The 15,642-nt window shown below is 39.1% G+C and overlaps 1 protein-coding gene across 4 annotated transcripts; it reads left to right on the forward strand.

The window, feature by feature from the left end:
* Positions 1-705: 705 nt before the first annotated feature.
* On the forward strand, positions 706-5,185 carry LOC107809683 (WRKY transcription factor 44-like). Of its 4 annotated transcripts, none has more exons than XM_016634339.2 (8): positions 706-859; positions 967-1,033; positions 1,157-1,245; positions 2,495-2,726; positions 2,859-2,990; positions 3,088-3,797; positions 3,948-4,103; positions 4,645-5,185. In XM_016634339.2, exons 4-8 carry the CDS (start codon positions 2,508-2,510, stop codon positions 4,829-4,831), a joined length of 1,404 nt encoding a protein of 467 aa, XP_016489825.1. In that variant the 5' UTR covers positions 706-859; positions 967-1,033; positions 1,157-1,245; positions 2,495-2,507; the 3' UTR covers positions 4,832-5,185. The 4 variants fall into 4 exon arrangements, with proteins under 4 accessions (XP_016489825.1, XP_016489824.1, XP_075110170.1 ...); XM_016634338.2 differs by having other exon boundaries at positions 2,502-2,726; positions 4,645-5,184; XM_075254069.1 differs by lacking the exon at positions 967-1,033 and having other exon boundaries at positions 712-859.
* Positions 5,186-15,642: the final 10,457 nt, after the last annotated feature.

Consider the following 15,642-nt stretch of genomic DNA (forward strand, 5'->3'; position numbering starts at 1 on the left):
ACAAAAAAATTGGAGAAAACAAGGCGGGGGTAGAGGAGAAGATGGATAGTGGAGGAGGAAGAAAGAGGAGGCAGAAATAGGGGGAAGATAAAGAGACGAGGAGAAAAAGGGGGGGAGGGGTGCAAGATCCGGCGATCTGAGATGGGGATAGAGGAAAGAAGAGGGGAGGACGGAGGAAGGAGAAGAAAAACATGGGGAAATGTTAGAGAAGGGGGGGGGGGACTTACCTGACTCCGATGGAGGTCATCGGAATTACGCTGACGTTAATAGAGGCGTTAGGTTAGAGAGACGTCAGGTTATTTGGAGTTTGCAAAAAGATAAAAAACTATATTCAAAACAGTTCATAAAAGATTGAGAAATTATAAAAACTAACATGGTGTGATATTGTTTTCTTTGGATCAATCTCGTATGGTTTTCCTAATATGGGTTTCACCACTAAAAAAATCATGTAGGCTCCTAATATTTTTAGCTACCTTACACGTAATTCACTATCACGATCCACGAAACTGCCCCTCTAACCAATTCCACGTCATGATCAATGGGTCAATTTTTGAAATTCACACTCGCATTATTTATGGTAATCAAAACCCGCAAGTAAATTGGGTCCCACGCAATCACTCGGTCATTGTCATAGGTTATAATAAAGCAGCTAAATTCACATACAAACAGAAACACTCATCAGAAAGTCAAAAGTGCAACAGCTAACATTAGACAGTTAGTTGGCCTCATGGACAGTTGGACACACACTAGACTGGATACTACTCTTAGATGTTAAAACTGTAGCATTCTATCTTTTCTAACTCTCTTCACTCCCTCCAAACTCAATTACAATTTCAGTGGCAGAAAATCAGTGAAAAACGTAAGAAAATATTCTTTTTCTGTACATTAATTAGAATCTTTGGATTTCTTTTACCTATTTCTTAATAATCATTCCCACTAAACTTCTAATCTATATTCTGTATATAGTTCGAAGAAAAAGGGACAAGTTTTCACACTTTACTGAAAAATTAGAACCGGAGCTTTTCATTTCAGGGTTAGTTCGTATTTCCATTTGAAAAACAGTTCCTCCTTTGGCTTTTAACTTTTATTTTGGTTAACTTTGTAAAAGCATTGACGTTTTGAACATACTTGAAATTTTTTGAATTTTGAAATGCAGGTTATGTTAAATGCTTTGTTATGAAAGTAAATGTGATTCAATGGGAGCCCAGATGAATTCTTAGGTTTTTCTCCATCAATTATTACTTGGTAAAGGATTCTTCTTCAGTTCTTTGGGGGTCTTATCCTTTTACTAGTTTTTTTTGTTTGTTTCTTAATCGGCATCCGGTATTTGCAGTGGAACCTCGACTAACTAGATTTGCATCGCGTAAGGCCCATTAAAAAGGAAAATATTTTCTACTAAGATTTTTTTCATTCCTAGGGCTCGAACCCCCAAGACCTTTGGTTGAGACAAATTTTACTAGTTAAAAGGAGTGAACTTGATTATTTGAGTCTCTTTCATGAAAAAAATGAATAAGCTATTGATTCACTGGTTGACTAGATTTATTTGTTAGTACTTCTTTTATTTTTGATAGTTTGAAGTGGCCTTAACCTATGTTATGCGGACTTTTCATTTTGGGTGCCGCACCAATGTTGGCACGACACTAGTACTAGTATGAGCATGGAATTCATACCGGTGGGGTCAATCGAGATCAGGTACTTTGACCACAGTCCATAGAAAAATTTGAGGAAAAATGAAAAACGAAAGATTGAATTTTAGATGTTGTCTGGTAGTGCCTACAACTTGAGAATTCTCAAAATGAAAGATTGAATTATTGGCTGCACTCCTCAACCTATAAGTTTTCCACAAAATCCTCATAACGTAGGGTATTTCTATACATCTATTTTTAGAATTTTGAATTATTTTTAGCCGAATCCCCGCACTCGTATCTGTACCTAGATCCGTACCCCCTAATCTTAACATTTAAATTACTAAGGATCCGACGTCTAGATCCACTACTCGATCGGATATCCGATCAACATAGGTCTTAACATCTATAGACTGATAAGACAAGGAGCCAGTTTCTGCATTGTTATGAAGTTTCAGTGGCTCCTACTTGTAACTTTGATTTTTTGGAGTTGGGTTAATCTAGGTGTTAAAAATTCTTGAGAAATCCTTAGCACACTTGTGAATTTACAATGGTAAGAAGGATGCACAACTAGAATACCTGAATACAACTTATATAATTGTAGTCAAGCTGTTGAATCAGGCAGTTAAGTTATTGACAGATTCACTAAGATCGGAGAACCCCCGAGATGTTTATACAATCAAGTCCAAACGAAAGGACCGAGTAGATATCTTTCTTCACATTACTGGACAACTTTAGAACTCAAGGCTCTAGAACTTGAAACATCCTTTCAATTGGTATTACTATTTCCATATGTTTTGTTTATGTACTTTGTCCTAGCTGTGTCGCGAACTTTCAAACCTAACTGTTATTCAATTTTTACATGGAAGAAAACAGACGAAGATGGAGGTCAATGAAGGAGCGAAAATAGCTGTAGCTAGACCAGTTGCTTCAAGGCCTAGATGTCCTATTTACAAATCTTTCTCAGAGCTCTTGGCTGGTGCAATAGATATCTCATCGACGGATGTTCATTCTGAAATGGCTATTACAGCCATCAGACCGAGGACTGTCAGGTTGAAACCTGCAACAACCAATGCTTTAGTTGGAGATCTTTCTTCACAGGTCGATAATCTCTTCTTTCTAAGTTTCCATCATTTATATGGCCCCAAACCTCTTCTTTGTTTCTTTTTACTACAATGGTGCATCTTGAACAAACATTTCAGTCGTTTTCTGAGAAAAAAAATGTTACTTCAGGTTGCCACGTCTGGTGCACCAGTTGGTAGTCGATCTGATAACATCTTGCAATCAGTAGAGAAACCCAAGGTCCTGTATAAACCCATGGCTAAACTTGCACCAAGGAAAACCATTACACTCCTTGAAAATAAGGTTAGTTTCCTTTTTACATGGCTAAAATAGCTATGAAAATGTACTACTATACTCTTGCTCTGCGGCAATAATAATATCTAGCACATCTTATGGATAGGGAACCTCTGCATCCGATCAGCAACAAGAAGTAGCTGAGACTGAGGCTCATGTTCAATCAGCAAATGAAGTTAAACAACAATATGACCTCAAGACAGAATCTCAACAAAGTCGTTTAGCAAAATCAGGACAGGACAAAAAAATAGTGCATGCAACAATTGTATCAGAGAACACAGAAGAAGTTGAACAATCTTTAATCAACACGAGTAATGTTGATCGTCCTAGTTATGATGGATATAATTGGAGAAAATATGGACAAAAGCAAGTTAAAGGAAGTGAATACCCGAGAAGTTACTATAAGTGCACGCATCTAAAGTGTCCTGTGAAAAAGAAGGTTGAAAGATCATTTGATGGACAGATTGCAGAAATTGTTTACAGGGGTGAGCACAACCACCCAAAGCCTCAGCCTCTGAAGCGCAATTTATCAGATGGACAAGGCCGAGCAGCCGTATGCAATGAAACTTCAAAAGGAACAAATAACCCTGTATGGAGTAACCAACGTCCTCAGACGAGAGTAGGTTACATATGTAGGATGGAAAATCAGAACGATGTTGGATTGCCTATACAGTCAGCTTATTCCAGCAAAGCAGCATGCTTTTACGATCCCATTGCAGCTGCGGGAATGCAGACTGCTGCCCGAAATTCTGAAGATTCTGCCGAAGGAAGTAAAATGTTAGAGGCGGATTGTGATGAACCAAAGACTAAAAGAAGGTTAGAAGCAAGTAAATTCAATTATAATCAGCAATCTGAGATTACTGTTTCTACCGAACCCTTGATAGCGCACAATTTTTCATTCATTCTTGTGCTAAGTCATTTGTTTATTAAACTGATTAGTGACTACTATGGGATTTTACTTCCCAGGAAAATTGAAGGCCAATCCAATGGAGCAGGTACATCAGGGGAAAGTGCATTTCCTTATACACCAAACCAAAATACTACCGACTCTGAGATTACCGGGGATGGCTTTCGTTGGCGAAAATATGGCCAGAAGGTTGTGAAGGGAAGTTCATATCCCAGGTAAAATCCTTTTCTCATCCTTATGAACAAAAATAGTACACAAAGTCCAAGGAAATACGACACGATGGTGGAAGAAAACATAATAATTAATAACTCAAAGATCCATGCATATGATGAAGGTTACTTATAGATTTGGTAGTTTTTCCAATGGCAAACATCAAGTTCATAATACTCAGATTTTGTTAGGATATATATTTTGATGTGCAACATTTTATCTTAACCTCTTATGCTTCTACTCTTCCTAGTTAATGCGACCATCAAAAAGAGTTTTTCCCTTGCCGAAGTTAATTTTCTTAGAGGAAGTAAAGATTAAAAACCCAAAAAGATTTATGTTTCAGAAGCTCCATTATCCACAACGGACCAAAGTGTTGCAGAGAACTGTTAGTTCAGGAATTCTTACTTCATAACTTTTGTATCTTAGGAATATCACATATTTGCTCCGTAAGTGATGACAGTAAAATTTGTATCCTTATTAATAAATTGGCCTTTTACCTCCTGACTTATTTTCCTATTATCATGTCTTGATTGCTGCTATATACAGGAGCTATTATAGATGCACAAGTCCCAAATGCAACGTGCGAAAGTTTGTTGAAAGAACCACAGATGATCCAAAAGAGTTCATTACTACATATGAGGGAAAACACAACCATGGCGTTCCTAATAGAAGACCAAACTCAGAGGCATCCAAAACAAGCTCAAAATCTTCAGCTATGAAAGAGAAATCATAGTCGACGTGATCAGAAGAACTTCATTCCGGCAAAATAAATGAGTTATGCTAATATTATATTCTCAAGAAGATGGTTTAGCAAATGGGAAATTAATGAATTTAAACTTACTGCAGTAGTCGTTATATTTCCTTTGCTAAACTATCTTTCTATGAACTTTACGGGATATGACTATGTTACACCATTGAACCTGGAAGGAACATATGCTAGAAGAGTTATTGTTGAGCTCTTTGCAAAAGCATTAACTTTTGGCCTCTCGTGAAGTTGAGAAACAGTTATCTCATAATATGAATTCTCATTTGAGTAAATTATATATATTTTCCTACCTAATTCATAGGATAAGTTGGCAAACTTTTGCAGACAAAGTGAAGGGCTAATTCCTCCACTTACCATGCAGTTATCCCGTTGATTAATTAGTTTTGGAGTTAGGAATATGAGAGTATTTCATGTTTGGTGTAGATTTCAGTATTGATTTCTTTATATATTGAGATAAAGTATACATATATATTTAAAATTGACATAAAAAAGTATAATTATTCTGTATTTCATTACGAGTAACTATAAAAGCTGCTCATAACTATGCTTCTCTTTTGAGAAGGAGCATATGAAACGTCAGCCCAAAAGACTTTGAAATAGCAATGTGTTTGTTGGCCTAAGTAAAGTTTGTTTTGATGATTGACAAAGGAACTGTTACATCTTGTGTATTCGGCGTTATCATGTTGTAAATGAGCTAATTCGATAGGAAGATAATTTCTATGAGATATTTAAATGATGTGATAGCTATACGTTAAGATTGGAAGTCATTTGAGTTGTGATTAAAAATTCGACAAAGATTGCCGCAAGTTACGGGTTTAAATTTTACTGGAATTTGGATAAAATGTTGATGAGCTTTTCTCTCAATATACTGGGAGTTATGGTGTGTTCTACCTATGAATCGAAGGTCTATGAGTCTAGTTTCCAACGCAACAAACCGTTCGTTAATACGACTTCGGAGTAGAGAGATATTAACCTTTTCGTACAGGGGTGCACACTGTTACGGGAACGGTGTGCTTAGTCGGGTTTAGTTAAAAAATATTTATTTAAGTCATTCTTTAAAACTGAAACGCCTGCGTTTTATCCTCTCCAAAACAGAACCTAACACCGAGGGATTTCCTCTCAAACTCCTCTCATCCATCTAGCCATTGATAACAACAATTTAGTCATCCTCAAGATGGAGAACACCATGGTAACTTGGGAATCGTGAATTCTTCGGTGTTTCACTTTTCATAGCAAGACTCCGCCTTGAAGTAATTTCGAATTTTGAGTAATTCTGGTCACATAAGGTATGATTTAACTTCCTCTTTGATCTTTGTAAACTTCTACCATAAGAATTCCTAAGAAATAGTTGAAACCTCTATAGAAATGTTCTTGATTTTGTTAAGAAACCTCTCTTAATATGGCTTGATTGTTGGGGCTGTTCTATATGGTTTTATTGTGTTGTTTGGATCTGTGAAGACATGGATGGAATCTTGTCGATGAGGAGATATAGTAAAGTAAAATTTGGTGGTGTGTTGGGGGGAAATTAATCTACAAAAGAGTCTACAAATTCATGGCCACAAGTTGTTCACGTAAATGTCTAAATGAAGAATTATATAAGCTATGAGCTTGAATTTGATTTTGAATGGTTCGTATTATGTAGGAAATCATTCCTAAGGCTTTCGAGGTCTCGGAAACAGTATATAACTCATCGACAAGGTATGTAGGGCTTTCACTATACTTTTCGGCATGACTAGAATTCGAATAAACGTTTACCGAATTGTCTCGTCGGATTAGAGTTATTTCACCTTCAACTTATAAAGATGCTTAGACCTGATCCTTTCTCATAGATTGCTTACTCTAGAGGATATCTATGAATTCTTGGATTTCCTTGTTCCTTGCTTAAAAAGAACTAGAGCCTTTTTACTCGTTCTCCTTTCGACGTTCATATAAATCATGAATAAGTAACACTTACTTCAAAGGTATTCATAATACATAACTCTCATGTTCTTAGTACTTGTTGGCTCGTAGTAAAAAAAATTAAATATTTTAGCAACAACCATGATAGTCGAGGAATAATGATGGTAGGCCACTTTGACTCTTCTTAGAATACGTCTTTTAAGGTTGGTTTCGCATTGCACCTATATAATTCATGATTTAGTATATGTATGTATTTACTTTCATTACCGAGCCACACTATAGACGGCCGGGTATGACACATATCGTGTAACCACTGATCAGTTGGGATTACCGAGCTTCACGTGGCCGGGTACGATTCTACCGAGCCTTTATTATGGATATTATAGCCCCACAGAGGGATTTATTATTATATAATGTGATATATTATAAGTATCAATAGTGAACGACGATTTCACGAGCATACATTTATATCCATGTTGAATTTTAGTTTCCTACCGAGGCTAGTTTCAGAATTCAAATTGTCTCTCTATCTCTTCTCTTATTAATTACATTTTTCATGTTACACTTGTCGCCCTACATATTCAGTACATATTTCGTACTGACGCATTTTTATGCGCTGTGTTCATGCCTACAGGTTCGAATAGACAGAGTGGCGTGCCTCCTCAGTAGGACCCCCAGGATCAGCGTTGGGTTTCGCACTCCACTTCTTCGGAGTTGCTGACTTTGAGTCCATAGGTACTATTACAGATGTATATGTGTGGTTTTGGGCATGTCGGGGGCTTTGTCCCGCCCTGTTGAGATTGTCTTACACTCTTAGAGGCTTGCAGACTAGCGGTCATTGTATATATATATTTTTCGTATCGCCCTATCGGCCTTCTGGATAGCTGTTATACTGTTGCTGCAGCCTTGTTGGCCTAGGTTATATATATATATATATATATATGTCGTGTTGGGCTCTTCTTCCTGCAGGTTATTATATTTCAGATCATATCTCATGGTTGGTTCGCTCGAGCCTTCGAGCATCGGGTGCCAGCCGCACCTCCCAAGGTTGGGGTGTGACAAACTTGGTATCAGAGCAGGTCAATCCTAGGGAGTCTGCAAGCCGTGTCTAGTAGAGTCTTGTTTATGGTGTGTTGTGCACCACACTTATAAACATGAGGCTATTGGGCATTTAGGATTATTACTTTCTTCTTGATCTAGATCGTGCAATAAAGCCTAATCATAAGTGTTCATTCCTAATTCTCTTTTTGTTTACCTTCTCAGTGATGCCTAATACTACGAGACGACAAGTGGCTATGAAATTTATTCAATGGTTGGATGAGGAGGCAGGAGAGGGCAAGTCAGGTGCCACCTGCTAATGTATATCAACATGAGCCACAGAATGAGCCTGATTCTCAAGCTTCCGGGGCAGCACCCCCACCACCCCCAGAAGGGCGTAGAGGAGCTAATATACCTCCAGTCCCTCTCCCAGTTGTTCCTGATCAGGACCTAGACATGCGGAGTGTTGTACAATTGCTGACTCGAATAGTGGCCTCCCAGGCGCAACACCAGACCCTCGGTATTGCTGATAGGTCCGTGAGTGCGAGAGTTCGGGACTTTATCAACTTGGATCCTCCAGTATTTACAGGGGTTGATCCTAATGCTGACCCACAGGATTTTCTGGATCTTATGCAACGCACCTTACAAATTATACATGCCACGAATATTGAGTCAGTGGAGTTTACTTCTTATAGACTACGTGATGTTGCTGTGACATGGTATGAGACTTGGAAGCAGACTCGGGGGCCTAATGTGCCACCAGTGACATGGAAGGAGTTCTCTGAGGCATTTTTACAGCAATATTTGCCAATCGAGCTTCGAAGAGCCCGACGAGATAGGTTCTTACACTTAGAACAGGGTAATATGAGCGTTCAGGATTATAGCATGCAGTTCAACTCTTGGGCTAGGTATGCTCCTACGATTGTTGCTGATATGAGTGATCGGGTACACCAGTTTGTTAGTGGTTTGGGGGCACATTTGATAAATGAGTGCATTACAGCTTCTCTAAACCAAGGAATGGATATTGCTCGTATTCAAGCATATGCACAGGGTTTAGAGGATCGCAAGAGGCAACAACGAGCCAATCGAGAGCATGATAGAGGTCAACAGAAGAGAGCGCGGTTCGCAGGTAACATAGGAGAGTTTCGAGGTGGATTTAGGCCACAGTTTCCTCGGCGTCAATCTTATCCGGTAGCCAGTGCACTGTCACAGTTTCAGGGACAGCGACATGATCAGACCACTTATTCTGGTCCAGGTAAGAGTTCGCGTACCCCAGGTCCACAGTTTAGAGGCGAGTTCAGTCAGATGAGGCCTCAGTTTCCTAGATGTGATCGATGTGGACAAAATCATTTTGGACCATGTCGCTAGGGTTCTGATGCATGTTATGCATGTGGACAACCAGGTCATATTATAAGACATTGTCCGATGACAGGTGGAGGGTGTATGGCTCAGCCGACGGCATTTGCAGGGGCTTCTTCTTCTTCGGTACGTCCTCCTAGGTAGAGTATGCAGACATCAGCTGGCAGGGGTAGGGGAAGATTTGGCGCTTCTGGTTCAGGAGGTCAGCAGAATCGTATATATGCTTTATCGAGTCGTCGGGATTTAGAGTCATCTCCGTACGTGGTTACAGGTATACTATCCGTCTTTTCTATCGATATGTATGCCTTGATAGATCCTGGTTCTACATTGTCGTATATCTCCCCCTTTGTTACTAGTAAATGGGATAGAGAGCCTGAATTGTTGCATAAGTCATTTGAGGTATCTACGCCAATGGGTGAGTTTGTTATAGTTAGACGGGTATATCGAAGTTGTGACGTGAAGATTCATGACCGCCATACGTTAGCTGATTTGCATGAGCTAGAAATGGTTGATTTTGATATCATTATGGGTATGGATTGGTTGGCTTCTTGTTATGCCAATGTAGATTGTTGGACAAAGATTGTTCGTTTTAATTTTCCAGGTGAGCCTATTATTGAATGGAAAGGTGATGCTGCAGCGCCTAAGGGAAAGCTTATTTATTATCTTAAAGCTCGAAGGATGATTTTGAAAGGGTACATCTATCATTTGGTACGAGTGCATGATATGGAGGTGAAATCTCCAACTCTTCAATCGGTTCCCGTCGTGAATGAATTTCCCGATGTATTTCCTGATGAACTTCCTGGTCTTCCTCCAGAAAGAGAAATAGACTTTGCTATTGATATGCTTCCAGATACTCAGCCAATATCTATTCCTCCATACAGAATGGATCCTGCTGAGTTAAAAAAATTGAAAGCCCAGTTGAAGGATCTTCTGAATAAGGGCTTTATCAGGCCCAGCACATCTCCCTGGGGTGCACCAGTGTTGTTTGTTCGTAAGAAGGATGGTTCGTTAAGAATGTGTATTGACTATCGTCAGCTCAACAAAGTGACTATCAAGAACAAGTACCCCTTATCCAGAATTGATGATTTGTTTGATCAGTTGCAAGGTGCCAAATATTTCTCAAAGATTGACCTTCGATCCGGCTATCACCAGTTGCGAGTTAAGGAGAGAGATATTCCGAAAACGGCTTTCCGAACTAGGTATGGCTATTATGAATTCCTTGTGATGTCTTTTGGTCTTACTAATGCGCCAGCAGCTTTCATGGATTTAATGAATCGGGTTTTCAAGCCATTTCTAGATATAGTTGTAATTGTTTTCATTGATGATATTCTGGTATATTCTCGATCAAAAGCAGAACATGAGGATCATTTGCGTGTGGTGTTGCAGACTTTGAAAAATCAGAAATTATATGCTAAATTCTCCAAATGTGAATTTTGGTTGAATTCAGTGGCTTTCCTTGGGCATATCATTTCCAATGAAGGTATTAAGGTAGATGGTCAGAAAATTGAAGTAGTACAAAATTGGCCTAGACCCACAACTCCTACAGAAGTTCGTAGTTTCTTGGGCTTAGCTGGTTATTATCGGAGATTTGTTGAGAACATCTTTTCTATTGCTGCTCCAATGACAAAATTGACACACAAAGCCGTTAAGTTCCAATGGTCTGATGCATGTGAAAGGAGCTTTCATGAGTTGAAGAAACGCTTAACATCGGCACCTGTTCTAGCACTTCCTGAGGGATCTGAAGGTTATGTGGTATATTGTGATGCATCCAGGGTGGGATTGGGATGTGTTCTAATGCAAGCATGGGAAAGTTATTGCATATGCTTCGAGGCAGTTGCGTAAGAACGAATACAATTATCCGACTCACGATATTGAGTTAGCAGCCGTTATATTTGCCTTGAAAATATGGCGTCATTATCTTTATGGTGTTCATGTGGATATCTATACAGATCACAAAAGTTACAATATATATTTAAGCAGAAAGACTTGAACTTGAGACAAAGGAGATGGCTTGAATTGCTGAAGGACTATGATATGGATATTTTGTACCATCCGGGCAAAACGAATGTGGTAGCTGATGCGTTGAGTCGCAAATCCATGGGCAGCTTGAAGCATGTAGAAGTTGGGAAATTAGAAATGACTAAGGAGATATATCGATTGGCTAACCTGAGTGTGCGGATACATGATACAGGTGACCAGGGTGTAGTAGTCCAAAATATTGCGGGGTCATCACTGGTAGCTGAGGTAGAAATGCATCAATTTGAGGATCCAGAGCTAGTCAAGATTAAAGAGAGCATCCCTTTTCAGAAGAAGCAGTTGTTCGTGTAATCTTATAATGGAATTCTAAAATATAAAGGCCGATGGTGTGTACCTAATGTTGGGGAGCTTCGTAAGCAAATTATGACAGAGATGCACCAGTCTCGGTACTCAGTTCATCCTGGTTCAACCAAAATGTATCATGATCTTCGTCAGCTATACTGGTGGAAAGGCATGAAGAAAGATATAGCCACATTTGTGGCTCAGTGTCCCAACTGCCAGCAGGTTAAAGCTGAACACCAGAAACCTGGAGAGCTACTTCAAAATATTGAGATTCCAGCTTGGAAATGGGAATCGATTAATATGGATTTCATTACAAGATTGCCCAATTCTCGCCGTAAGTTCAATTCTATTTGGGTCATTGTGGATAGGCTGACGAAATCAGCTCACTTTCTCCCAGTTAGGACCACCTATTCAGCTGAAGACTATGCGAGCTTGTATATCAAGGAAATATTTCGGCTACATGGAGTTCCGTTTTCTATTATATCTGACAGAGGTGTCCAATTTACAGCTAATTTCTGGAGGTCTTTTCAAGAAGGGTTGGGTACTCTTGTTAACCTTAGTACAACATTTCATCCGCAGACCGACGGACAAGCCGAACGCACTATTCAGACACTCGAAGATATGTTGCAAGCTTGTGTCTTAGACTTCAAGGGAAGTTGGGAAGATCATTTACCGCTTATTGAGTTTGCCTACAATAACAGTTATCACGCCGATATTCAGATGGCACCTTATGAGACACTATATGGGAGGAAATGCAGATCTCCTATTGGCTGGTTTGATGTTGGTGAGACAAAGTTGCTAGGACCCGAATTGGTACAGCAAGCTGTAGAAAAGGTAAAGTTGATCCAGGAAAGGTTGCGTACAGCTCAAAGTCGACAGAAATCATATTCAGATAACCGACATCGAGACTTGGAATTTGATGTGGGAGACTGGGTATTCTTGAAAGTGTCGCCTATGAAGGGTGTAATGAGATTTGGAAAGAAGGGAAAACTCAGCCCTAGATATGTCGGGCCATATCATATTGTTCAGATAATTGGGCGAGTAGCCTACAAACTTGACCTGCCACCGGAATTAGAAACAATCCATCCGATATTTCACATTTCCATGCTTCGCAAATTCTTAGGTGATCCTTCTTGCATCGGCCCTATTGAGGATATTGAAGTTTCCGAGAACTTGTCATATGAAGAAATACCTATTATCATTCTTGACCGTCAAATCCGTAAGCTAGGGATTAAAGAGGTAGCCTCACTAAAAGTACTTTGGAGGAGCAATAATGTAGAGAAAATGACATGGGAGGCCGAGGAGGACATGAAGTCCAGATACTCTCATTTATTTGAGTCTTCAGGTGATATGCTTGAGACAAATATGGCAGGTGTTGCACAGATATCAACCAGTGACAACTGAGGTAATTAAGTTACGGCTAACCTTCTTATTATCATTATTGTATAAGTAAATGGTCGTGTGAGGCCAAGTTGATGTTATTATGATGATGTGTAGCCCTGTGTGGCCTTAGATATGTATGTTTGGGCTGATGACAGGTTTTGGATTGTCCTATTTATAGGGGAAACTCTGGCGAAAATTTTTTTAAAAAAATAATTCAGAAGTTAGGTTAACCGTTAACATTCGAGGACGAATGTTCTTAAGGAGGGGAGAATGTTACACCTTGTGTATTCGGCGTTATCATGCTGTAAATGGACTAATTCGATAGGAAGATAATTTCTATGAGATATTTAAATGATGCGATAGTTATACGTTAAGATTGGAAGTTATTTGAGTTGTGATTAAAAATTCGACAAAGATCGCCGCAAGTTACGGGTTTAAATTTCACTGGAATTTGGATAAATTATTGATGAGCTTTTCTCTCAATATACTGGGAGTTATGGTGTGTTCTACCTACCGAATCGAAGGTCTATGAGTCTAGTTTCCAACGCAATAAACTTTTCGTTAATACGACTTCGGAGTAGATAGATATTAACCTTTTCGTACAGGGGTGCACACTGTTACGGGAACAGTGTGCTTAGTCGGGTTTAGTTAAAAAAAATTATTTAAGTCATTCTTTAAAACTGAAACCCCTGCGTTTTATCCTCTCCAATACAGAACCTAACACCTAGGGATTTCCTCTCAAACTCCTCCTATCCATCTAGCCATTGATAACAACAATTTAGTCATCCTCAAGATGGAGAACACCATGGTAACTTCGGAATCGTGAATTCTTCGGTGTTTTACTTTTCATAGCAAGACTCCGACTTGAAGTAATTTCGAATTTTTGAGTAATTCTGGTCACATAAGGTATGATTTAACTTCCTCTTTGATCTTTGTAAACTTCTACCATAAGAATTCCTAAGAAATAGTTGAAACCTCTATAGAAATGTTCTTGATTTTTTTAAGAAACCTCTCTTAATATGGCTTGATTGTTGGGGCTGTTCTATATGGTTTTATTGTGTTGTTTGGATCTGTGAAGACATGGATGGAATCTTGTCGATGAGGAGATGTAGTAAAGTAAAATTTGGTGGTGTGTTGGGGGGGGAATTAATCTACAAAAGAGTCTACAAATTCATGGCCACAAGTTGTTCGCGTAAATGTCTAAATGAAGAATTATATAAGCTATGAGCTTGAATTTGATTTTGAATGGTTCGTATTATGTAGGAAATCATTCCTAAAGCTTTCGAGGTCTCGAAAACAGTATATAACTCATCGACAAGGTATGTAGGGCTTTCGCTATACTTTTCGGCATGACTAGAATTCGAATAAACGTTTATCGAATTGTCTCGTCAGATTCGAGTTATTTCACCTTCAACTTATAAAGATGCTTAGACCTGATCCTTTCTCATAGATTGCTTACTCTAGAGGATATCTATGAATTCTCGGATTTCCTTGTTCCTTGCTTAAAAAGAACTAGAGCCTTTTTACTCGTTCTCCTTTCGACGTTCATATAAATCATGAATAAGTAACACTTACTTCAAAGGTATTCATAATACATAACTCTCATGTTCTTAGTACTTGTTGGCTCGTAGTAAAAAAAATTAAATATTTTAGCAACAACCATGATAGTCGAGGAATAATGATGGTAGGCCACTTTGACTCTTCTTAGAATACGTCTTTTAAGGTTGGTTTCGCATTGCACCTATATAATTCATGATTTAGTATATGTATATATTTACTTTAATTATCGAGCCGCACTATAGACGGCCGGGTATGACACATATCGTGTAACCACTAATTAGTTGGGATTACCGAGCTTCATGTGGCCGGGTACGATTCTACCGAGCCTTTATTATGGTTGGGTATGTTATGGATATTATATCCCCACAAAGGGATTTATTATTATATAATGTGATATATTATAAGTAGCAATAGTGAACGACGATTTCACGAGCATACATTTATATCCATGTTGAATTTTAGTTTCCTACCGAGGCTAGTTTCAGAATTCAAATTGTCTCTCTATCTCTTCTCTTATTAATTACATTTTTCATGTTACACTTGTCGCCCTACATATTCAGTACATATTTCGTACTGACGCATTTTTATGCGATGTGTTCATGCCCACAGGTTCGGATAGACAGAGCGGCGTGCCTCCTCAGTAGGACCCCCAGGATCAGCGTTGGGTTTCGCACTCCACTTCTTCGGAGTTGCTGACTTTGAGTCCATAGGTACTATTACACATGTATATGTGTGGTTTTGGGCATGTCGGGGGCTTTGTCCCGCCCTGTTGAGATTGTCTTACACTCTTAGAGGCTTGCAGACTAGCGGTCATTGTATATATATATTGTTCGTATGGCCCTATCGGCCTCCTGGATAGCTGTTATACTGTTGTTGCTGTTGTTACAGCCTTGTTGGCCTAGTTTATATATATATATATATATGTCGTGTTGGGCTCTTCTGCCTGCAGGTTATTATATTTCAGATCATATCTCATGGTTGGTTCGCTCGGGCCTTCGGGCATCGGGTGCCAGCCACACCTCCCAAGGTTGGGGTGTGACAGGAACTAAAGCATGAACCAGGTCCATACACAGTATACACACGGGCAGATTCGAGCACAAGGAATGCACGTGAAGGAGATAAGCTTAAGTGATTATATTTGATATCTCCTGAACAAAAAAGTTGCATAAGTGATAAGGAGAAGGACTCCTTACTCGAGAGAACTCTATCCTAGATAAAAG

Source organism: Nicotiana tabacum, chromosome 5 (genome assembly GCF_000715075.1).
Source record: "Nicotiana tabacum cultivar K326 chromosome 5, ASM71507v2, whole genome shotgun sequence".
Taxonomy (NCBI): domain Eukaryota; kingdom Viridiplantae; phylum Streptophyta; class Magnoliopsida; order Solanales; family Solanaceae; genus Nicotiana; species Nicotiana tabacum.

Excerpts from the sequence above, each read along its gene's own strand:
- LOC107809683 (XM_016634339.2), top strand. The coding sequence starts at position 2,508 with ATGGAGGTCAATGAAGGAGCGAAAATAGCTGTAGCTAGACCAGTTGCT. Across the intron at positions 2,991-3,087 it reads TTACACTCCTTGAAAATAAG|GGAACCTCTGCATCCGATCA; the intron begins GTTAGTTTCCTT and ends TCTTATGGATAG. Across the intron at positions 4,104-4,644 it reads AAGGGAAGTTCATATCCCAG|GAGCTATTATAGATGCACAA; the intron begins GTAAAATCCTTT and ends TGCTATATACAG.